The 23,386-nt window shown below is 54.3% G+C and overlaps 2 protein-coding genes across 2 annotated transcripts; both read right to left on the bottom strand.

Annotated features, from left to right (window-relative positions):
- Nucleotides 1-1,391: 1,391 nt before the first annotated feature.
- Nucleotides 1,392-16,604, bottom strand: ADCY4 (adenylate cyclase 4). Its single transcript, XM_044230788.1, has 26 exons — nucleotides 16,544-16,604; nucleotides 16,016-16,223; nucleotides 14,518-14,715; nucleotides 14,270-14,431; nucleotides 13,488-13,637; nucleotides 12,679-12,827; nucleotides 12,489-12,600; nucleotides 11,668-11,795; nucleotides 11,374-11,532; nucleotides 10,990-11,122; nucleotides 10,614-10,787; nucleotides 8,115-8,158; nucleotides 7,903-7,989; nucleotides 7,630-7,699; nucleotides 7,189-7,286; nucleotides 6,436-6,520; nucleotides 6,191-6,328; nucleotides 5,463-5,573; nucleotides 5,018-5,202; nucleotides 4,776-4,860; nucleotides 4,163-4,321; nucleotides 2,745-2,891; nucleotides 2,345-2,452; nucleotides 2,138-2,252; nucleotides 1,684-1,808; nucleotides 1,392-1,599 (listed from the first exon to the last, which is right to left on the bottom strand). Exons 2-26 carry the CDS (start codon nucleotides 16,172-16,174, stop codon nucleotides 1,447-1,449), a joined length of 3,234 nt encoding a protein of 1,077 aa, XP_044086723.1. The 5' UTR covers nucleotides 16,175-16,223; nucleotides 16,544-16,604; the 3' UTR covers nucleotides 1,392-1,446.
- Nucleotides 16,605-17,807: 1,203 nt separating this feature from the next.
- Nucleotides 17,808-21,881, bottom strand: RIPK3 (receptor interacting serine/threonine kinase 3). Its single transcript, XM_044229885.1, is given in 11 exon segments — nucleotides 17,808-18,092; nucleotides 18,630-18,690; nucleotides 18,834-19,196; nucleotides 19,436-19,503; nucleotides 19,644-19,811; nucleotides 20,023-20,069; nucleotides 20,197-20,330; nucleotides 20,955-21,187; nucleotides 21,190-21,263; nucleotides 21,397-21,537; nucleotides 21,739-21,881. Coding segments are annotated over 11 exon segments (1,455 nt in total). The 5' UTR covers nucleotides 21,759-21,881; the 3' UTR covers nucleotides 17,808-17,946.
- Between the last annotated feature and the right edge of the window lie 1,505 nt (nucleotides 21,882-23,386).

Below are 23,386 nucleotides of genomic sequence, written 5' to 3'. Positions count from 1 at the left end.
TTCCCGTGATTTTTCAGTTTGGAAAGGGACACAAAGGCACAGAAACCAGAATCCCCTCTCCTCCCCCATTCTGAAGCGCTGCAGATCATACTTAGAACAAGACAGGGCTACAGACCCCTGAAGGAGCTGACCAAGGAAGACCACCCATGAAGGCCTATCACTCCAGACTCCTTGAATCAGCGTATGTTCTAAGTATACTTAGCACTGCTGTGGAACTTCTACCCTGAAGCTTGTGATGGGTATCACTGTTACCATGACTCCAACTTCCTGCTACTCATCTTTGTCCTTTCAGTGTGCAATGTTCTAAGGGACTTTCCTCCATTTTCCAAAGAGGTTTCACTTGAAAACAAACTCATCAGATCTCAGTCCGTGGAATTCTGCACATCAGCTTTCTGCCAGTACCCAAAATACACTCTGATGCCCTCTGTAACCCTGGTCATTCTTAGGAAATTAAGATTCCTGTAAGTGAGAGAGTTAAGTCTTTCTTTCTGAGGGATGACTGTTGTTTTAGAGAGCCTGAGACTGGTTCTGGTCCAACTGCATTTTAGGAAGATGGTAGAAGAAGTGGCAGCAGTGTACTTTCGTAATCTCTCCTGTAAAGAAAGAGCAACTAGGAGAAAAACCAAGAGTCCATGTGTAACCAACCTAGGGTGTCAAGATACTGCTCACAGACTCCAAATATAAGCAAGGAGCAACGAACCAGGGATGCTTCAGAACCCATCTAAATCAGCACCTGCTGAAGGAAGCAAGAGGGTATCTGAGGGGCCTGAGAACAAGAGAAGCCCCAAACTGTCTATAGGTCTTGGCTGGAAAGCATGGGTCAATTTGACAACAGGGAGGGACCCAACAGATCATTTCCCAGGCCTCTAGTGCCCATGCTGCCTTGGAAGCATAGAATAGATGCTTATTTAGTGTTTATTGAATGAATAAAGGTCAAATGACATTTTCCTAGCCAATATTTGTGGATGGGAAACAGGAATAGTCAAATCCTTATTTTGAGCCATGTGGCTAAAATTCTTTATGCTTCTGAGGTGTACAAAATGCTGGAATCAGGCTGGGAGGCTGAGGCAGTCCTCTTCCTGAGCTTGTGAAGAATTACTCCTTTCTAATACACTCATGATCATACTTGTGTATGGACACTCAGTTTAGCTTGGGAAGAAGCATCCTGCTGAGAGGCAAGGAGGTGTTCTATAGCTATACCAGGAGCTGCTGCTGCTGCTGCTTTTTTAATAGATAGAGGAGAGAAAGAAGGGGCAGAGGGAGAGGGAGAGAGAATCTTAAACAGGATCCATACTCAGTGCTGAGCCCAATGTGGGGCTCACTCTCACCACCTTGAGATCGACCTGAGCCGAGATCAAGAGTCGGACACTCAACCCACTGAGCCAGCCAGGTGCCCCCGGAGTCTTTTTATTGAAGATCTTAGAATAGAGAGGATGGGTGGGGGTCTCAGGCTAGGGTAGCTGAGGGAGGGCCAGTTCGTGTCAAATCTGTATTCAGGAAGTAGGTGCAGAGCTGCCCTTTGCCTTTGACCTTGATGATGCCCCGGCTGTAGCAGGTATAGCCTAAGGACTGCAACACCCGAGCTGTCTCTTCAGTCACCTGTGATTGAAAGGGTGTGAGCCTGGAGTGTGGGGGTGGCCCTATCCCCTTCCCCAACCCCGTGCCTCCAATGTGCCTCCTCACTTGGATCTTGCCCAGGACTCCTGTACTCTCCATACGGCTCGCAACATTCACCGTGTTGCCCCAGATGTCATACTGAGGCTTCTGGGCCCCAATCACTCCAGCAACTACAGGTCCGTGGTTCAACCCTGACAAGAGATATGGTAAAGAGGGGCCCTGGGAGGTGGTGGGGGGAAGATTTGAGGAGGGAGAGAGGAGGAGGAAGCTCCAGGACTTATGGTGAAGGACCTGGAGATCTTAGAAGAAAGGAGAATGGGTCTGGAGGGGTGTGGCTTAGGGAAGGGGTAGCTGAACCCCAGAGATCCTGGCCCAGCAGCTTCATGCTCTGCCTCCAGGGATGAGGCTGGAGGGGATCCAGGGATGAGCTGGAGAGTAGCTAACAAACGACTTGGGGGAGGAAGAGCCTAAGAAGGGGAAGAGGAAGTTCCAGACTGGCCCAGCAAGAGAGGGCCCTCACCCACACGCAGACGGAAGTTGTTGAATGAGTGCTTATTGATGACATCCAGCTTTGATCCAAGTGCCACTGCGAACTCCACCATGGTGCCCAGGTGGCTGCAGCTTCGCTCAGCATCCTAGCAATGGGCCGATCCACCAGGATGGGGCAGTGAGGGCCCAGCAGCGCAAGCCCAGAGTGGGGCTGGTAGGCGAGGAAGGGAGGTTGTACCTGCTGTGTGTCCTGTCCAGAGGTGGCGTTTAAGCCTGTGGCTGCCATGTAGGTGCTGCCGATGGTTTTGATCTTCTCCACCCCACTAAACTTGGGCTTTGAGAGCAGCTGTACAGAAAGGAGGTTGTGTCCCCAGTCTTTCTTACTCCCTCCCTCCTCCATCTCAGAAGCCCAGCCCCAGGCCTTTAGAGACAAAGGACCAGGTTGTGGGGTCAGGGAGTGTGGCAGGAGGGAGACTGGATCATGGGAAGAGTTGCTGGAGAGCTGGGGATCAGAGGAGGAGCGGCAGAGCCAGGGAGAGGAGCATGGGCCCCTGGCCGGAGAGCAAGTGAGCAGGAGGGACTGGTGGGAAATTCTAGCATCCAGGACAAAGGGCCTGGGGGACCCTTGGAGCTGTCACCTCATCAAAATCTGCAATGATCTCATTGAGCAGCCGCAGACACTCTAGACCCTCGTGGTTGATGTTGGATTCAGAGTAAAATTCCTTAAAGTCTGGAACTGAGGCGAACAGGACACAGACACACTCGTAGGATTGGTGGTAGAGGTCCTGGAGGGTGGGAGGCTGGGATGAGGGAGCAAGCCACGTTCTTTCCCCCGTGGGTCTGCATGGGCCACCTTCCCTGTGTCCATACTCTTACTCCTCTATTTATGAAGGATTGGAAAGGAGGGAGAGGGATAGGGCCAGGTTACCTGGATATGTGACTGGGTAGTCAAAGATTGGGTCTCATTATGATTCCAGGAGAGATAAGGGTTTGGAGTCAGGGTCACCTCATAGCAATGTGAGAGGCTGGGATCATATTAGTGGGAACTGTCTTTCTGTCCTATCTTACTGCTAATGGGTGTTAAGCCAGTTAACTCAGTTTACAAAAACAGCTTCAATATGGAAGATAAAATAATAGGGGAAATGTGACAAAGGAAAAATAAAAGTAAGACAGGAAAGATGGAATCCTATTTGAAGTTGGTTCATAAAAGGGGTGACACAAAGTCCTTGTCAGTCCTAGGTTCTGGCTCTGGGCTTTCTAGCAGCCCATGTGAAGAGAGAAACAGGAACAATTACAAGAGTCCCAGTATAAATAAGAGTAGAAACCAGCGGAAGTAGATCTACTGCCAACCTTGAGCACAGAGAGCAACTGGTGGGGACATAAAGCTGTGAATAGACCCTGACCTGCTTCTTTTGACATTCCTCAAGACAGGCCAACAGTATCTCCATAGCAGTCAGGGAGAAGTTCAGGCAGTACAGACAAAATGGCACTAATATGTGGGTGACCTTCTCTGATGGTCTGACTAAAGAGCATTTGAGGATGGAGATTAACATCTACCAATGGAAATTCCTGTGGTTGGAAAGTTCTGAGTATGTGATGTCTGATATGGTTGCCACTGGCCATAAGCAGCTCTTAGACACTTGAAATGTGGCCAGTGAGACTGAGACCCTGAATGTTCCATTTTAAGTAATTTAAATGTAAATGGCCCCACATGGCTACTGGCTACCATCCTGGATAGTGCAGGTCCAGAGGGCTGGGTGTATGTTCTCCATACATCTCCCATCAACACTCGAAGAAGCTTCTGGAAGGTATGGAGTGGCCATGGGTTGGAGAAGACACCCTTCTAAGTAAGTACTTGGAACGCAGAAGTTCTGTGCTCAGCAGACTAAGCCTAAGAGCTTATGAAAACGGAGGCATCTACCTGACAGGGACAGGGACCGGGCGGCCACCCAACCCAATATGGAGGAGTCCAGAGATGGTGGGCCGAGGGCCAAGATTTTCATCCAAAATTAGTCCCTGTGGCATCTGGGGCTCAGGAGTCAGGGGTGGGAGTCACCTCATTGCGCCGGTTCTGGCCGATGAACTGGGGGGCCACGTGTGCGGGGAGCACATTCTCCAGCAGCAGCCGAGTCAGGTTCTCCATTGTCTCTGTTTCCTCCTGCTCCTGCCGCAGCTTCTTCTTCCACAGAAAGTCCAGGCGGCAGTAATACTCATTCTGGCAAGGTCACCAGGGGCCCAAGTGGAGACACGGTGCAGGGGGAGCCTCAGCTCCTGAGTGTTCACCCCCCACCCACTCCATGATGCCTCAAACCATACCACTCCCCAGTCTAGAGAGAAGGCCTAAGGGCCAACTACCCCGGGAAGGCTCCCTTGGAACTAGATTCAAACCAGACAGACTTGGCAGCAGATTTTTTCTCATGGGTGGTTTTCCTGGACTTGGGGTGGGAGGGACGAGGGAGGGAGAATTTGAGGGCGCCTCCCTTGGGGAGTGAAGGAGAAAGAAAGGGAGCAGGAAGGTTCACTTAGAAGCTTCCGGTGGACACACTATTTGGGCTCAACCCTGAAGATGTATGATTGAGGGAAAGGGTGAGAGAGACCAAGTCACAAATATGGGGACCCCGCTTCCCCCTTTAAAGGGAAGCTCTGGTGGGTTGAGCTGGGTGACTTACCTGCCGAGCCAGGACAAGGAGGGTGAAGAAGAAGATGAAGAAGGAGATAGCTCCCATGAGTTTGGGCTCCTTCAGCACCCCTGGCCTGAGGAGGCCATGGATCAGGGTTGCCCCTTGCCCTGCCCCTTCCCGATGGCCTCCTCCCTACCCCCAGTGCCCATGTAACCCTTAGCCACCCTCCCCCTTTCAGGTCAGTGAGGCGAGGACAGCTCTGGGCACCTCTGTCCCATGGTGATGCGCACCTGGAGTCCAAGGGATCTGGATAGAGGCGGGCGATAAGGCAGTCAGACAGCCAGGCATGGGAGTGCAGGAAGAGGGAGCAGGAGGCTCCCAGCCACAGCAGGAGCAGCAGCAACTTCAGCTCAAAGCTCATGTGCAGAAAGAGGGAGCAGGACAGGAACCCCAGCACGCAACAGTGCATAGAGTACTGTGGGGCGGGGTGGGGCTGTCAAGGGGCGGGGCATATGCCACATGCCAGGGTGGGAGAATATCACAGGGCTCCTGTCCCACCCCTCCCAGGGCCCAGGTCCTATCTGGGGACAAGGAGTATCATACACACAAACACACACCAAATGTGTTTTATATCCATCCCAATTCACAGGATGGAATGTTTTTCAACTAAAGGGGTAGCAGACGGGCAAAGGCAGGCTCTGGATAAAGTGATTCAGGGCTGTGAGGAACACTCACCGGGACGCTGATGAGAGGCAGGGACCCAGGGAGCTCCCAGGAGAGGTTGAAAGCCACGGAGGACACATTGGGAGCCCGGGAAGGGCAGTTTGATGCTGCCGGTAAGAAGAACTGCAGAAGGAGGTGAAGAGCTGAGGTGGGCAGGCAGCTCCTGGGGCCCAGTGGTGGCTTGTGCTGGGTTTCGGCTGACCTAGGGATGAGGGCCAGACTCCTCCAAAGGGGTAGATCCTGCCATTTCTGGCTGGTGAGGGAGCCTTAGCGCTGGGGTCCTTGCTGGGCAGTTAGGGATGGGAGGAGAGGGTGCCCTGAGTGCTAGTCTGCCAGTGGAGCCACTGTGTGATCTCTTGCCAGCCACTTAACCTCTCTGGGCCTCAGCTTCCTCTTCTGTGACTTGGCTAGGGCATGATTCCTAAGGTGTCTTTCGGGGATAGAATTCTAGGAGTGACTGTAAGTTCTGAAAAATCCGCCAGACTCAGCTACAATATCACAGTGAGTGAGCTAAACAACGAATATCTGCCTACACAGAAAAGATAGGAAGGATGTCCACCAGAGAGTAATGAACAATTATACAGGTGGCAGATTGATTTTTTTCTTTATACTGCATCCAACATTGCCAGAATCCCCTGGCCTCAGTGCAGTTGCTCTCCCAAATCCAGGGGTCCCCACTCAGCCTCTTATAGGTCCAAAAGGCCCTGATGGGGCTTCCTGGGTCCCCCTCTTGCCCTCACCAGGCTGGTAATAGCCATGACAAAAACGAGGAGGATGGTGGCAGTGCCCAGGGCAACTCGCAGTCCGGGCCGTGTGGCCACCAAGCCAGACAGTGTGGGAAGCCAGTGTAGCATCTTGGGGCCTTTCAAGACAGACTTCTGTGGAAGGAGCACAAGAACCTTAGCCATGTGGCTGGGGTACCCCACCTCAGGCCAAGTCATGGTAAGGGCCCAGCTCACCACTTCCACCCCCCAGCCCACCTCACCGTCAGGTGCTCTGAGAAGCAGACGAAGAGGAGGAGGAGGAAGAGAAGGAAGGTGATGCTATAGGTGATGGCCAGAGCTGGGGGCCTAAAGGGAGACAAGAGTGAGTGAGGCCTTGAAGGGTCAGAAGATGCTCTGTGTGCTGGGAGGGTGCTGTGTACCCTGGCTGGGATATGTGGGGAGGAACAGTCCTGGGGATCTGAACTGGCCCCCACTGGGGTCTGCGCTGATAAAAGGCATTGCATGCCAACGATCCAGGAAAGCTGAGGGGGTGTAGGGCGGTGGTGGGGTGGCAGGAACAGTACTGGAAGGCGGCAGGGGGCTCACGAGGGGCTGAGGCCGCATTAAGCCAGTCTCTGAGCCTTCAGGCCAAAGCTCTTCCACCTGGCTGCGTTTTGGACGAGTCCTTGCAGCCCCTCCCAGCCATGGGGTAAAAATGTGGACCTGCTTCCTAGGCTCATCTGCTATGAGATTTGGGCTTCTCAATGAAACAGAACCTGTTTCATGGAAAAGTGATCAGGACCCAGAGATAGGCATGTGAAAGTGCTCAGATTCCGTAGACAGTCCACAGGATGTGTGACAGTAAAAATGAAGGCTGTGATTATCACTGCTTCCCCAGAACACATACTTCCTCTGTGGCTCAGCGTCTGAAGCCAAGGGGAAGTGGGTAAAGGAAGAAAGTGTGGGTCAAGGATCAGCAGGACCCTGGTGGTCCGTGTCTGAGACTCAGGGCCACCCTTGCCTGGGGCTCTCACCTGTTGGTCACCAGCATCTGGATGATGAAATTGGAGAGGAAGACCAGGAAGGTGCAGGCTGCATAGTATTTGAAGGCGGGGAGGGCAGAGAGTCGATACTGGAAGGACAGGGGTCAGTGTGGTGGCAGGAGTGACCAGGGCTGCCGGTAACCTTGGCAGTGTCCACTGCAGGCAAGGAGCAGGTATCCCAGCCTCCCATTCAGTCTCAGGTAGCTGCTACGGCTCTCCCAGGAACCGGCCTCCTCCCTCCCATCCCCACCTAGTAATCCAATCTATAGGGTTACCTCCATTTGGAGAGAGGCACAAGTCCCTCAACCCAGAATCACAAACTGAGCAGAGCTGAGGGGTGAGGTATGACCATGGGGCTTGCCAGCTCTCCAAGGCCACAAAGGCCTTAGAACTAAGGCTAGAAAATTCTCCACTGCCACCCCCCACACCTACCTCTTTCTCCAGCTCCTTCTCTCTGAAGTACAGTGTCAGTGGGCTGAAGTCCTTCGACTGCTTCCATTGTCTGACGGGAGGTGGGGGGCAGTGAGCCCCAGAGAGGAAAGGGCAGGGCAAGGCGGGTGGGAGGCCGTGGTGGCCAGATGTGTGTTTTCCTGGGCTGGAGCAGAAAAGCTGCTCCCTTCCTGCTGGGTCATCAGGGGAACATACCCGTTTGCTACCTGGGGGCCCAGCCCCACACCCCTCCCAGCTGCCTTCTGTTCTCCATACTTCTGAGAGTTGAGCTGTTCGATGACTTGGAAGAACTTGGCATCCCCAGTATCCAGGTCTTCATCTAGTCCTCGGGGGGTACGGCTCCTGCACAGTGAGAGCCCAGTCTGTCACCACAGGAGACCTTCCACAGCATGTGGGCAAAGCAGGAGCAGCCCCCCTAGGGAGGATGGAGGCAGGTCACTCAGACAGAGATGCTGGGGCCTCCTCACCGGTCCAGGCTCCACTGGGGGCTGAAGGAGGCAAGGGCCTTCTCCTGTTGGGAGAACACAGGGGAGGGGGGAGATGAGGCAATGCTGAGCATCCCTGAAGCCTCTCTAGGGTGAGGCATTCCGAATCTATACACGTCCTTGGCCTTGAGCATCTGATGTGTTTCCCCTGCTTCTGATGACTTCCTCTTTCCATCAAATCCCACCTGTCCTTAAGGGAAGGGTCAAACCACATTTGTTCCTTAAATGTTCTTCCGGACTCTTCAGACACCCAAGGTTCTTATGCTCTTATTTCCTCAGTTTCTACCACTTAATGAGACAACCCTGTAGGGTTGAGGGGTGGTCATCTTTCCTAGGGACTAACCAAATCCCAAAGGCAGAGACTTGCCTATCCCCTCAGCATGCCCAAAGATCCTTGTTGGTTTATGAGGGACAATGCCAAACATTCTGACTCCCTTTTGGTCAGGTTGAGCTGGGGCGTGGTGGGAGCAGAAAACAAAAAACCTAGAAGGAAGGGAAGGAGGAAGGAAAAAACCAAACCTGGTCACAGTCATTCTTTTCTGCAGTAAAAGAAAGGCATGCTGTGTGCAAAGAATCAAAAGCAAGCAGACAAGTAAAGCCCCAAGAAAGAGAGCGAAGCACAGTGGTCGCTGCACAGGGCCAGGTGTCTGGGGACCATTCTTTCCTGCTCCCCTGGCTTAAGTGAAGGCAGCAGGGTCACAGGGGGCCACATCGTCCCCACAGACCCAAACTTGGCATATAGGAGAGGGAGAGGGGAGGAGAAGGGAGATTAAAGGGATGTTCTAGGTAGGAGCCCATCTGTGCATCTCGGTCTGAGCCTTTTTCAAACTACCCACCTGCCTCTCTACCTTGCTCAATGCCTATATGTTATTCGAAGGCAGGGAAAACGTTTTATTCATTTCTGTCTTCTCAAGAACTAGCTTAGTGCCTGCCATATGGTAAGTGGCTTAAAATTGTGGAAGGATGGATGGATGGATGGATGGATAGATGGTTGGATGGATGGATGGTATATACTAGTATCAACCATGCACCAACACCCCAGAGGTCCCCATTGTAGAGGTAAGCTGATGTGATTCTCAGGTTTTCTAACATTTGACTGAGGGCTTGGCACTTCAGGGGGTGGGAAGTGAAATTCTGGACTGGTGAAGTCCTGACTTGGGAGATACCCTTGAATTAGGGGTTCCTAACTCTCTACCCTGACACTTCTTAGCCTGCACACTAGTGGGGTCTTGGGGAGGTGTGGCGTGGGTTCCTGGGGTCATCTCACCACAGGTATTGCACCCAACACTGTCTCACAGTCCCTGGGCTCCCATCAAAGCCCGCCCCCTACTCTATTTCCCCCTGGGGGGCTTCATCCTGCAGGGGTCAGAAGGGTCTTGGATTCTTTCTTCCTCTCCCTCCTGCCCACTAAGCCCATCTGGCCCTTCCCCTACTCTATGTTAAGGCTCAGTATTAGGTATTCTCCTGAACCACTGCTGCCAAGGATCCCCCACTCCTGCCCCACTCCACAGTGCTCACTGATCTCTGGCCGGCTTTCCTGCTGGGTGGGTGGGTGGGGTGGGGAGTTAGAACACAGACAGAAAGTGTACTCTGAAGTCATCCTACCTACCCAACTGGGTCTACCCAGTAGAGAAGATTCTGAGCAGAAGATCTGCAGAAAGGTGGCTGGGAAAGTTTGGGGAAGATCAGGTGAAGTGGAGGAGAGCAGGCTGAGGAAACTACTCCTGGGGCAAGCCTTTGGGGACACGGCCTCAGTCCCTGCAAGAGAGGGTTCTGGCACTTGTTACCAAGCACCAACCCTGAGAGCCAGCTAGTTGGGGAGATAAAGGCTCCTGCATCAGCTAGTGGGTCACTGATGAGCTGAGGGTCACTGATGAGTTGATCCTGATGACAAGCACAGGATCAACCAGTAATCCACCGTGCTCTGGTGTCCTCTCTTCCCTCTCTCCCTGACCCCTGCCTGCTCAGGATGACTTCCTTCAAGGCCATGTGAGATTTTCACTGTCACCTCATTTTATCCTCACACCAATGCTGGAGAGTGGGACAAGAACTGATTTGCCCCCACCTTCCTAGTCCTAGTGGGGATAAAAAGAGAGGGTCCAATCTCAGGAATGGAGCTGGACAGAGACATTTCCCAGTGGGAATGGCTGTAAGCCCTGGCTTCAGACCCAGGATGAGTGTGGGCTATACCTCTGTGGTACTGATGGAAGGGGAACGGTTCCTGAGTGGAGGCTGGGGAACAATGGACATAGATAGTGTCTATAGGATTTTGTATCTCAGGTGAGCTCAGAGGGCAGTGATCTTTGCCCTTTCTTTGGAAGGAAGGGCAAGGAAAGGCCTGAACCAGGGACTGGGGCAACCAGACAGTTCAGGGCCTCGGGATGTCATCAAGTGACTCACTGGAGGTGAGGACAGGGAAGTCGGGAGGGGCGGTGAGGGTGGAGTTATTAAGTACTCGGGCTCAGATGGAGATGCACTTACTGGGAGAGGGGTAGAGGTGGACACAGGGCTCTCTAGGTGGCTCAGGTGGGCAAAAGGCTTGGCCGCGCCCCAGGACTCCAGGTAGCGCGTCATTAGCAGTGATGGACGCATCTTGGGGCCCTCGAGAGAGGACAGCAGCCCTCCTGCAGTGCCCTTCTCATCCTCCTCCTCAGCCTGGGGCATATGAGAGCTGAGAGTCAAGATCACAAACGTATTCTACATTTTCCCCATACCCCTTAGAAGGTTGGCTCTCCACCCCACTGATGCACACACTGGAATCCAGGAATTCGATGTTTGGCATAGGAGAAGAGATCAGGCCTGTCAGCTGTGGGTGGTTAGTACGGGCCAGCCCATGGGGTCCAGGCTGGGCTTTTACCCGGGGATCGATGACGAGGTAGGTGGGCTCCCCTAGCTCCCGAAGGTATGGGTCCCGGTGTTCCATGGATACATCCTCCACAGCATAGGCCCCTGCTAGCAAGGCCAGGGTAGCCCCTGTAATATGCACTCGTCTGGAAAGAGGGGTCAGTGAGAGTCAGGAGGGAGGGCCTGCAAACCTCTCATTTTTTCCCAGGGTCCTTCCTGGAGGTCTGACTTTAAACAAGGCCCTATGCTATGTCTCCCAGCACCCCTCTCTGCACATCAGGATCTCCCTGAGCCCCAGGTAGGATTGTGCTCATTTTAGGGAACTATGAATAGGGTGGCAGCACGTGTGAGGCCCGGGTGGCTACTTCCCGTGGCCTCCTGCAGCTCCACATCTCACCCTGGCACGCCACCCGCCTCCATGTGGTTGGCCAGCGTGACATCATGGGACCAGACGTCATACTGCCACTTCTGCAGCCCGATGACTCCGCAGAGCACGCTGCCCGAATGCACGCCCACACGCATGTTGATGTCCACTCCAGTGGCTGCACGGAGTTTCCTGAGCAGGGTATGCAGGGGACAGTCTGAACGCTGCCATACACCTCCCTCTCTCCAAGAGGTCCTCCAGTACCCTGCCTGCTCCTCCCCCACACCCATCCTTGGGTAGCCCTCCTGCCCGCCCACCTGTGCTGACCTGATGGCCCGGCACATGTCCAGCCCCATGCGCACGCAGTTGATGGCATGGTCGGGCAGAGAAAGTGGGAGCCCAGAGACACAGTAGTAACAGTCTCCCAGAATCTTGATCCGCATGCATTCATGCTCCTGGAGTGTGTGTGTGTGCAGAGGGAGGGGGGGCACCTGATTAGAGGTCAGAGGAGGCACAAGGGGGCTGGGACAAGTGGGAGCAAATGGTATTCCTGAACAAATTCTGAGGTTGGAAGTCTCTGGGTCAGATCTAGGGATTCCCTTAACTTGATATGGGGCTGGCTGAGGTTGGTGGCTGTCCCCAGCTTTGGCACGTGTAGGGTGTATTCAGATTTGAGCACATGAGTGTGGCCTCAAAACTGCAGTTTTCTGGGGGATACCCAAGATTAGGTTTGTTGGGGGGCATCCCTGGGGTCTGAACAGGAGGCAGTGTTGGCCTGGACTGATGTTGCATGAGGCAGAGACTTCCCTTGGAAAATCTAAGATTAAAACATCTGAAAACCTCTCTAGATTTGGTTGTAGTGTCCAGAGACCCCCTACACTGAGGGCTTGAGCATGTTTAGGGGTGTTGTCATTGGGGCATTTGTGGGGCATTGTTGAGAAGTCTCTCCAGGTTTGAGGTGTGTGGTGAGCAGCTCCATACCTGGGGTTGTTTGAAAGGATTTCCTAGTTCCATTGGGATATCTTCCATTAGAATACATGGGCTCTGAAATGGGACTGGGATCATAGGTGGCAGGAGCTTCCCTTGTAAAGGGTTCTCCAGGGTGGGCATTTGAAGGTCCCTGGGTAGGGAGGGAGGTCCCCTCTGACCTTGGCAATCTGGTCGAACTTGCCAAAGAGCTCGTTGAGCATGAGCACCAACTCCTTAGGGGAGCACTCACTGGCCAGCCTTGTGAAGCCCACGATGTCAGCATACAGCACGCTGGGGAGGGCAGAAGGTGTCAGTGGGGCCAAGATCTCGGCCCAACCCCCCTTCCCCTCTGGCCATCCTCTCTCATACCTGACTCCCTGGTGCCTCTTGACATAGAGGCTGTGGAAGTTGTTGGTGCTCTCTGGCCGTGACCCCTGTCCAGCCTGAAGCCGTGCCATGATCTCTGCCTTCATCTCTCGGGCCAAGTAGGCAGGAAGGATGGACAAGAGTAGGTGTTCCTAGAGGAGATCACTATGAACAACCAGCTTCTTGCAACCTAAAGCCAGCCTCCCAACAATCTAGGAGCTCACCCACTTCCCCAGCCCCACAAGTGTGCCCTAGAGTACTCCCCCAGGTCCTCCCCATCACATAGAGCTGGGCTTCAGCACCCCATCCTGCACTATACACCTTTAGGACTGAACTCCCAGCACCAATGCCAGAATTAAAGTTCTTCATTTAGTATCATAAAAGTGCTTTTACAGGGTGCCTGGATGGCTCAGTGGGTTAAGCCTCTGCCTTCGGCTCAGGTCATGTTCTGAGGGTCCTGGGATCGAGACCCGGCATCCAGCTTTCTGCTCAGCAGGGAACCTGCTTCCCTGTCCCCTGCCTGCTCTCTGCCTACTTGTGATCTTTCTCTCTCTGTCAAATAAGTAAAATCTTTAAAAAAAGGAAAAAAAGGAGTAATGTTAAAAAGAAAAACTGCTTTTACAAGCTTCAGGGTTTTTGAGACTTAACTCCCCAAGGTGGGTGGTAGCCACGTTTTACACGTTTTACAAAGGAGGAGAGAAAAGGGCAAGTAGCTTGCCCAAAGTCATTCGCCTTGCACGTGCCCCCTTGTGTGATATAAACAACTCCTTTCTCAAACCCTGGTCCCGCCTAGCCTTCCAGGCCCAGCATACCTGGTGCTTCTTCTCAGTGTCCAGCCTCCGGCGCGAGTGCAGGGACCGAAGGGCCTCCCGGAACGTGGCGCGCAGCGCACGCTCCATCAGTGCCTTGTGATACGCTCCAGCCACGTTCCCGCACAAGAACAACACTGCGTTTGCTGCCAGCTGGGGGAGAGGATCATCCTTAGAGGGTGCTGGCCGCATGTGGTGGGGCAGTGGTTACGCGTGCAGCTGGAGTTTCTCCAAGAGGATTGAGTAGGACTCCACGGTTAGAGACCCAAGTATTTCCAGGCAATCGGTGCCACACTGCCGTGCCCGTAGGGGGCGCTTTCCCGGCCCCAGTATCCCTGCTCTAGACTCAGTTGTGCACCAGAGGCCTCCTAGGTCTAGAAACACTTGCACACACGTTTCCTCTGCCTGGAATACCACCCCACCATCTAAGCCCCTTCACGGCCCCCGAGCACAAAACCACTCAAGCTCCAATTTTTACATTCTCTGTGAAGGTTCTGTCATTCAAATCTGTCCCCACAACTCTGGTCCCCTGGTGAAGTCCCTTCCCTATGGGCCCAGAGGCGTCTTCTAGTGTCTGCAGCCTCTGGCTGCAGTGATGTACCAGCTCCCTGAGGGCACCGTCTGGGGCTATGGGTCTGTATCCTGTGCTTAGTGTGGCGCCCTGCCGGGGAGTCGCAGCCAGGCGAGAGGTCGGCGCATGCTCAGAGGAACCAATAGCGGCCAGTAGAACCAGTCATGCGCGCCGCCGGGCCCCTGGGCGCATCCTGTGCTACGTGCATTCTCACCTGTGGCAGCAGCGGTGGCCGGGAGTCAGGCTGAGGCCCAAGGTACAGCCCAAGGACCAGCAGGTGGGACAGTGATGAGGCAAGGCCCGCAGCTGCGGCATCCCGCATGCCCAAGGGCAACATGGCATACACAGTGAAGATGATGAAGAGAAAAAAGGACACCTGGGGAAGCAGAGGCACCGGAAGCTGCTGGCTGCTCTTGGCCTGGGTGTGCTCCTGCTCCCTGCTCCACCTGCCGCTCCTCTTACCTGGTCCCAGGCGCTCACCAGGCCCCCAGTGAACAGGAAGCCGTGGCCTAGCCCAAGTAGCGCTGCCCACACGAGGACCGACAGGGGACGTGTCCAGCGCTGCAGTCGTTGCTCACGGGAAGCCAAGCCCAGGAGAAGCGAGAAGCCACCCAGTGCACACAGCACAGTGGTCAGGAAGCCTGGGTCTGAAACTAGATCCTGTTGGGAGGGGGTGCTTGTGGCAAGACTGAGTGCGGAGGTTGGGGAGCTCCTCCAAGCTGAAGAGCAGGGAGCCCCCCAGGCTGCTTCTGGAAAGTGTCTTTAACTCAAGACAGAAAAGGAGACAGGGCATTTGGGCCGGCCATTCAGATTAGGCTGAACCATAGGAAGTTGCCAAGAATCTGTTTTTAATCTACAGAGCCTGCTGTCTCATATGATTCAACCTAATATCTCACTGGCAGCCGGGATGGGGAAGGCTTGGGCCATCTACCCAGAGTCTACCCCTATGGCGCATTTTTGAATCCGGGACCTTTCTGAGCCTGTTTTCTTATCTGTCAGGTCGGAATTAGAATTCCATCCTCGGGTCCCCATGCAAGTGAAAAATCCTACCTCATGGAACACTTAGGAATGAGTGTATCCAAATCTGGCCAATTTGCTTAAGGAGATTTCCTGCCCTGGGCACAGGTCTGGGAGCAGCCCCTCCCAGCCCCAAGAAGTGCTCTAGCAGCAAGGGGCACCTGGAACCTCCCTCCCGGCAGCGTGGGGAGTGGGTTGGGTGGGGAGCCCTACACTTTCACCACCCACCTCTGGACGTGGACCTCCTGCCCCTGTCCCTGTCCTGTGTCTCCACCTCTTTCTGTACTTCCAGGTGGCCCAGCAAGAACTGGTCAGTTTAGTGGCTTCCCCAACTTGCCTCCGAAAAGTGAAAAGAAAACTTGGAGGAAGATATTTCCAGAAATGGAATTGAAGACCCCCTTTCTCAAAAAAAAAAAAAAAAGAAAAGAAAAGAAAAGAAAAAGAAAGAAGAAAAAAAGAAAAGAAAAAAAAAGGAAAGAAACTGGAAATGGCTTTATTTGGGGACTAAATGTGAGTGGGATGGAGGATGCCTTCTGAGAGTCTATGGGTACAGCTGCCCCACAGCCCCTCTGAGAGAAAGAAAACCAGGAAACGGATTCCCACGGGGCCCAGTGTAATTTCCCTTCTGGAAAATTGGAAAACCCGGTGTTGAATTCACTCTAGAACCAGTAGATCACAGAAGCTCAAAAGGTCTGTCAGTACCTTGAGAAAAGTTAAAAGCACCCAGGGCTCAGCTTTCTCCCAGCGGCCCAGCAACTAAGGACCAGAGAGGTGCAGTGACTTGTCCAGGGTCACTACATTTCCTAGCAAGGCTCGGTCCTTCCGTCCTGGGTTCCAGCAAAGACCCTGCCCTAAGTCCCTACCCAGAAAACGCCCTCTAGGCGGTGACCCTCCCACCACCGTCGGGAGGGAGCCCCGCACCACCAGAAGCAACCCCGCTCACCCTGCCGCTGGCTGACGCGACAGCCAGCATCGCCAGGAGCGCGCAGAGCACGATCACCAGCAGCAGCAGCAGCAGTGGGTACTGCTGGCTCAGGCTGTAGTAGGTCTCGTAGAAGAGATCTTCGCTGGGGGGCGGCCGGGGACTGAAGAGGCGAGCCATGGTCCTCCCTGCCCCGGTGCCTAGCCGGGGTAGAGGGCGGACCCCGGGGCTGAAGAGGGTCAGGTGTAGCGTTACTGCCTGTGGCGGGTCCGGACCCCATTTGTGCCTCTCTCACTAGGTCCAAGCCACTTCCACCCCGTTTCCCCAGCCTCGCGGCAGTCCCATCCGCCAGGCACTCCTGTAGCCTCCCAGCCTTTTCTCAGTTGGCTGTGAGAAGACTGCCCCATCTTTCGCTCCTCCCCCCTCAAACCCAGACCGCAGAGATGCCCTAGCAAAAGCCTCGTCTCCGGAGAAGCAGGATTTGGGATTGAAGAAAAGGAGCCTCGAGGTCCTCCCTCCGCCCCCCAAACTCACTGCCCGCGATTCTACCGCGGCTTGAATGGGCCAGGCCCGAGGAGGGAGCCCAGGACAGCTGGTGGTGGAATCCCGATCGACCGCCGAGAAGCTAGTGGCTCAGAGCCCCGGGCAGCAGGCGCTTCCCTCCCGGCGCCGGGAGGGGGGGGCCCCCTCCCACTTCCCCGACGGGACTGCCCGGCCCTTTCCCGTGCCGAGGCGGACTCCCCAGGCCTCCTCCCTCCCTCATTGTCTCCCCTAACACCGTCGTAGCCTTCGCCTTTCAGCTCCCTCCAGAAAGGCGAATGCAACCTTGGTAGAGGCGAGGGGTTGGGCCAGGCTGAGCAGCAAGTGTCAAAATGGGGGTGGAGCCCTTGGGCACGGGGAGAATGGAGTGCTAGAGTGAAGGCTAGCCAGAATGTAGGGAAGAATTTTGGGCAGAATGGGGCTAGGATTTAGGTTGGAATGGAGGGTTGGGGTGCGCCTGTTCCCCTCCCCTCCTGACTGGATGCAGCTGCTGTGGAACCTTAGCTTTACATTCCAGACCCCAGCTGAGAGTCAAAGGGCTCCGCCTGGGAAGCAAGGAGCCTGGGAGTGTAGGTGGTGAGTGCTTGTGTTGGAGGGAAATAAGTATGCCGGCTGACCTCTGGGAGGCTGGGGGCACTGCGAGGCAAAAGATGTGCCGCTGTCTTCCAATGCCCAGGGAGAGCCCCCTCCCCAGAACCCCACTGTGGCCTCTCTGTAGCTCAGAGGAAAAGCGTGGCAGTGAGACTATCCCCAGGTTTTGGGTTTAGGGTGGGGTCTCACCCGATCCAGAGGAAGTGCCTGCCCAGAGATTATAGTGGCCCCAGGAGCCAGGCCTCCCTGATTCCTTCCTGCCGCCAGCTGGGCCCTGACCTGGTGTGCCACGCCTGCCCACCCCCAGTCCTGAGCATTCCCGCTTCCGGCCTCAGCTAGACTGCAGGGCCTCTGCCTCCCTCCGTGTCAGTTCTGCGGTCTCCCATACAGGTCTCCACCGCCTGCCTCTGGCCTAAGCCTTAGCCTCCCAAGTGTGGCGCTTTGGTTAAAAATCCATCAGGTTTGGGGCTCCTGGGTGGCTTAGTCGGTTAAGTGGCTGCCTTCAGCTCAGGTCATGATCCCAGGGCCCTAGGATTGAGTCCGACATCAGGCTCCTTGCTCAGAGGGGGCTCTGCTTCTCCCCCCGCCTACCGTTCCCCCCACTTGTGCTTGCTCTCTCTCTGTGTGAAATAAATAAATAAAATCTTTTTAAAAAATCCATCATGTTTATTGACTTCCGTGTGCACAAATCAGTTGGCCTTCAAAGAAAGTCTCAGCTAATTACCTCACATCCAAGAGATAGCTCAGAAGTTGCATCATACTGGCCCTGCCACCAGCCTGCTCCAGGCTTCTTGGTTCTTGTGGCTCTCCTTTCCAACAACCTACTTGTGTGGGGCATGCGGCCAGCCTCGACCCATGCCCCAGGGCGCCAAGCCTTGCATTGGCAAAGCATCTCCTTCTTGTATAATCAAGTAGTTGTTGTCTCCCACCTGCACCGCGTGGCTGTCATGTATGGTAACAGGGTTACCTTTAAGAGAAATTGTGGTGTTGGTGGGATGGTTAACGCAAAATTAGGAGGAGCAGCGGGGTGGAGAGGCAGCGGCACCTTGTGTCCATTCTGGGGAAATGCAAGTATTGGGTCTCTAGGGCAGCCTGTGCCTGTGTCAAATGTGCCTTGGGAGTTCACCTTTGTGCTGCCCCTTCGAAACCGCGTTTGTGGAAGCTCAGGAGTGGCAACTAATACCTGAGACCCTGATATTTGTTTTTTTTCTTCTAGGAGCCCCTCTGGACCAACATAGCAATGGCGGAAATTAGGGATTCACAGAGCTGGTTCTGGGGAAAGTCGGAAGGCCCAGGGCAAATCCAGACTTTGCTGTGTGACCCCAGCAGGACCCAGTCCCAGCGGGTGTCAGTTTCTTCATTTATGACATGAGAAGCTTGAGGTAGGTGGCCACTAGCCCTTTCTCCCTCATGCTACCTAAGGTACCCCTGATCTATAGATGGTCTTGAGGAAGAAGCCACTGGAAGAATTGAACAGGAGAAAGGAGGAGTGAGGAGCAGGTACCTGGTATTGGATTGGGCTGTGGTGCCCTGGGAGACCAGTTGGTGCTACGTCTCTCAGCCCCCTGTGAACAACACAGCTCTCTTAGGTTCCCTGTCCTGGGACTAGTTCCCATGCTGCATTCCCCCCAGGTCCAAGTCTTCCCTGGCAAGGGGAACAGGATTCATGGGAGTCCTAGTGCATCCCCTAGTCCTGCCAGTGTCTCACCTGATTCCCTGCAGGTCCGGAACCTGGGGTCCAAGCCAACTTGGCGCTGGGTACCCAATTTCTTAAAGGTGAGGTCTCTGGAGTCTGGGGAGATGGGGCTGTTGAATCGAAAGGCATCCCTGCTATCTTGGCAGGCTGAACCTTGTCTCCCTGTGCCCTGATCCCCTTGGGAAGGTTTGTACATTTTTTAGGAACAAAGCTGGGGAACTCCTTCAGATTTAGTTTGTTTAGCATCTCCGTGGCTATGATGTCATGGCTTCCTGTGGTTCCCCTAGGGCCTTCCGTTTCTGTCCCTTCTGGGCCTGGCTTAGGCGAAGATGACATCCTGTTGCTGCCCTGGTTTTCATGCAGGAATTTCTTCACCTGCAAGGACATAAGAAGCTTTCTGGGCAGGGAGGTGGGAGAAGCAGCCTAAACCCAAGAGAGGAGTGTCTTGGTCCATAATCTATTACCTGGGAATTCAGTGCTGAGGTGGGGAGAGTGAGGACAAAGAATAAGGCACAAAGAACAGTGGCCAGTGAGGAGGCATCGTGTGGCCAAGGGAGCCATGTCACGCCATCCTTGCCCAGCTCCTGGGTTGGGCGGTGGCATTGGACACTCACTGTGGAGACTGCGGCATCTATCTCCTTGTTTACCAGGTTGAAGGCTTCCTCGGTGTTTGGTCGGCATTCTGGAGACAAGGCAGAGTGGGTGGCAGGCATATGAGCCAGACTTTCCCAAGGAGAAGCCCCCTGCTGACAGATCCAGGCCTACGCTGGCTGCCAGCTAACTGGCAGTTCACCTTGAAGTTCACTTGAACTGCCAGTTCACCTTGGGAGGAGGGCCTGTCCTTGGGCTCCTGGCTCCAACAGTGTTGCATTAGCTCCTTCAGTCCTGCCAAGCCAGGAGTCTCAGCGCTGGGTTGGGGTAGCTTCGTCAGCCGGGGCCGAATCTGCCTCTCACACCCTGCTTCCTGCTCAAGTGATGTCCCAGACACTGCTAGAGTAGGGGTGGGGGATGCAAAGAGAAGACATTCAGGGTAGGAGGGGCCACTCGCTCCAAGGTGGAAGCCGGAAAGGAATGTAGTCCAAGGGGAGGTGAGGAGAAAGTCAGGCAGTCTGAGTGGGTAAGCTGGAAGAATAGGGTTTTGGAGACTTGCAGGAGGAGGGCACCCAGAGTTAAGGATCCCAGTGTCTGCCCGGAGTCTTACTTTCAGCTTCTCTTCCAGCTAGCACTGCCCACATTAGGATCCCGAAGCTGCAGGAGACACAAAGCTGAGGCCTGGCCCAACTGCTGGCAGAGACTCCTTTCCAACACATGGCCCCCTAGAAGGGCCCAGAGTGGTACAGAAATGTGGAATGTGTGTTTGGAGTGGGTACCTCACCTGTCGACATCACTAGCCATGGAGGCCTTTCGGTTTACATCAGACAACAGTTCAGGGGCCGAGTAGGCTGGCTCTGGGGAGTCAGCCCCTGACCTTGAGCCTCTCTGAAATGTGGACAGGCCAAAATCTGCCAGCTGTAAAAAGAGGAAAGAGGGAGAAGGTAGAGGATGGACAGGGCCAGTCAGCTTCCATAATCCCTTCTCTGACCACAAGGTGCAGGTCCAGCCTTATAAAGGGGGTTTTGAGGGGCGCCTGGGTGGCTCAGAGGGTTAAGCCTCTGCCTTCGGCTCGGGTCATGATCTCAGGGTCCTGGGATCGAGCACCGCATCGGGCTCTCTGCTCAGCGGGGAGTCTGCTTCCCCCCTCTCTTTCTGCCCGCCTCTCTGCCTACTTGTGATCTCTGTCTGTCAAATAAATAAAATCTTTAATAAATAAATAAATAAAGGGGGTTTTGAGGGTTAGGGGAATGGTAGAATCAGTGGGACCCTTGGGTTGGAGGTCTGGGTCCCCTCTTCAGGGGGTTAGGTCAAGGTCTAAGTCTCCCAGGCAAGGTCAGCCATGGGTCTTTGGACGGAATGGTGGATGGGCCTATGGAACTGACCATATGGATCAGGGTTGCTCACACCTGGCAGGGTAGGGGCTAAAGCTCCTGGTTGGGCTTTGACCCTCAGCAGCCCTGTGTCCATAGGGAGATGCTGGGGGAATGGAGTCGAGAAGTTCTGTGCCCAGAGGCTGGTCTGGTATATGGATAGGCTGACCTTGGCGTGCAGGTCTGAGTCCAGCAGGAAGTTGGAGGGCTTGAGATCCCGGTGTAGGAGCACGGGGTTCTGGCTGTGCAGATAACACATCCCCAGGACCAACTCCTGCAGCAGGCGGCAGAGGAAAGGCCAGGGCCGAGGACAGTGGGTCTGCAGCAGCCCTGCCACGGAACCATTTTCCATGAACTGAGTCACCAGAGCTAGCCCACAGGCGGATTCCCACTGGAGCTCCAGGTAACCCCCAGCAGGAGCAGTATGTGCTGGTTACGCAGACTTGGCATGGCTTTCACCTCCCTGGATATCGCCTTCCTACACACCAGGAAAAGGGTTGGAGTCCCGCCCCTTATGCCTGGAAAATCCCTCCCCTCCCCATGCATGCAAGCAGCGCCTCACCCCTCCTCCTTGCGCAGACCCTGGGAGGCCCACGGCTTAGGTCACTTACCCCTTCAAGATCTTGACAGCCACATCTAAACCCCACGTCCTGTGTCAAGCCCGGAACACCACCCCGAATCTGCCTGCACCGATGAACTTTGGGTTCTCCGATTCTTCGACAGACACCAGGGAGGCTGGGGTACTGCTGGGCCTGAAAGAGGAGGCCTGGTCTTCCAGCTACTCCTTATACTGGCCCCACCTCTGTGACCCCAGTGACTCCACCTGGTCAGTTCTGACATCGGTGACTCCATGTGGTCAGTTAAAGTCTAGTTCCTGCCGCCCCCCCAACCCTGCCTCCTATCTCCCCAGGGGGCAGGGGCCCCACTGTGCGTATATCCTGCCCTCCACTAACCATAACTTGCCACTAGACATCGGGCTGGAAGGTGCAAGTCCACAGGGAAGGAGTGACTTCTGGGAGCGGGGTTTGTGGTGGAGAGGGGCAGGGGGTCTTCAGAGGGGTCAATCTCTATGTCACTGCAGGGCTTCTGACTTCCTCTGCCTGGTTGCTCTCCTACCCAGTCACTAAACCACTTCCTTCTTGGGCGGGTGCAGCTAGGTCCCGCCCCATCAGGGAGGGAGACAGAAGGGAAGCCTTGGCTCACAGCCCAGAGCATCTGACAACACGGTGGACACTGGGGGCAGTACGGAAGCGAGTGCTTTTCTGAGCACCTGCTACAGATCTCAGTCAGCTTAACTGTCCCTGGACATTTAGAGGGCCACAGAAGGAGTCTTCATCTTCCAGGAGCCCACAGTCCACTCCTGCAGTTGGTGTCTCTCCCTTCTCCCAAGGGATTCCTGGGCTCCACCACCTACCCAGGGTTTTATGTTGCTTTTACGCTCAGCAATCCCCTAAATGCCCCTACGATCATGGTTAACAATTCTGTAAAGTTCCAATGTGTTAGGTACCTGTATTAGCTTACTTGCTGCTCACATCAACCCGAAGCGGATTGGTCCTACTTTTATTCTTTATGAATGAGGGAAAAAGTACTGAGGTACTTAAAGTAGCTTAAGTACCGTACTCAAGTCAGTGTGGAGCTGACTTTAAGCCTACCTCAGAACCATCAAGTGTTCCTATTTTCAGACAGGTTTCTGGGCTCTACCTCCCAGCAGGCCCTAAATGTGGCTAAAGAAGGTGTGAATAGTGTAGTGAAGGATCCCTGACAGGTGTTCTTGCTGAGGCAAGACCTTGGCCTTGGTAGTAACTTGACTCCTAGGGCATGGTGGTCAGCTAGATGAACTAGCCCAGCCAAGGGCACTTAGCATTGCGGTGGACACGGAAGGGGAAACGCATCCCTGCCCTCTCCCCCCATAACAACTCTTCCATGCAAATTCCCTGCTTAACACGTGTTCCCAACAAGCATATACTCTGGACAAGGGGCTTTGGGAACTCAGGAGCTTGGGAATCCTTAAGGATTTAGGGTAGACAAAAAGTGTCTGTGTTTTACCCACTCCCTACTCTCCATCCTTGGGCTGGATATCCAAGCCTGACCGTGGCTGGACGTTGTGGAAAACTCTTTGTGGCCTGTCCTAGGCATTCAGTCCTTCACGGGGAGACCGGACTCTTACGTACTTTCCATTCCATCCAGTAGTCCATGGGCTCTGCTGGAAGGAGCAAGAGGGGCCATCAGTTAACTATGGTTTCTAGAGCAGTTGGGAACTCCAGTTTGGGGCATCAGTTTGTCCTATATTGGCACCCAGTAAATATTGGTTGAATTGAATTAACACATAAACAACTGAGACTGGGGGCTTCCTTACAACTTTGATCACTCCAGCTGAAGCTCCATACTCATTGGGAGGAAAAAAGGAGGTTGAGCTTCTCTAAGGTTTGGGGGCTTTCTCCTGTATCTGCATGGTTGACAGAAGCCACCTGAAGTCAACTTTATTGCAGAGACATGGTGGTATCTTGACGAATCATCAAGGCAAGTGTGGAAGGTCCTCAAGTCTAGTTGGGAGTCAAGAGCCACCAGAGAGGGCAGCCATCTTTTTCATGATTCTTTTTT

This window comes from Neovison vison, chromosome 13, assembly GCF_020171115.1.
Source record: "Neovison vison isolate M4711 chromosome 13, ASM_NN_V1, whole genome shotgun sequence".
In the NCBI taxonomy this organism is placed as follows: Eukaryota; Metazoa; Chordata; class Mammalia; order Carnivora; family Mustelidae; genus Neogale; species Neogale vison.
Note: the sequence above shows the minus strand (reverse complement) of the source record. Positions and strands in the feature narration are given on the sequence as shown.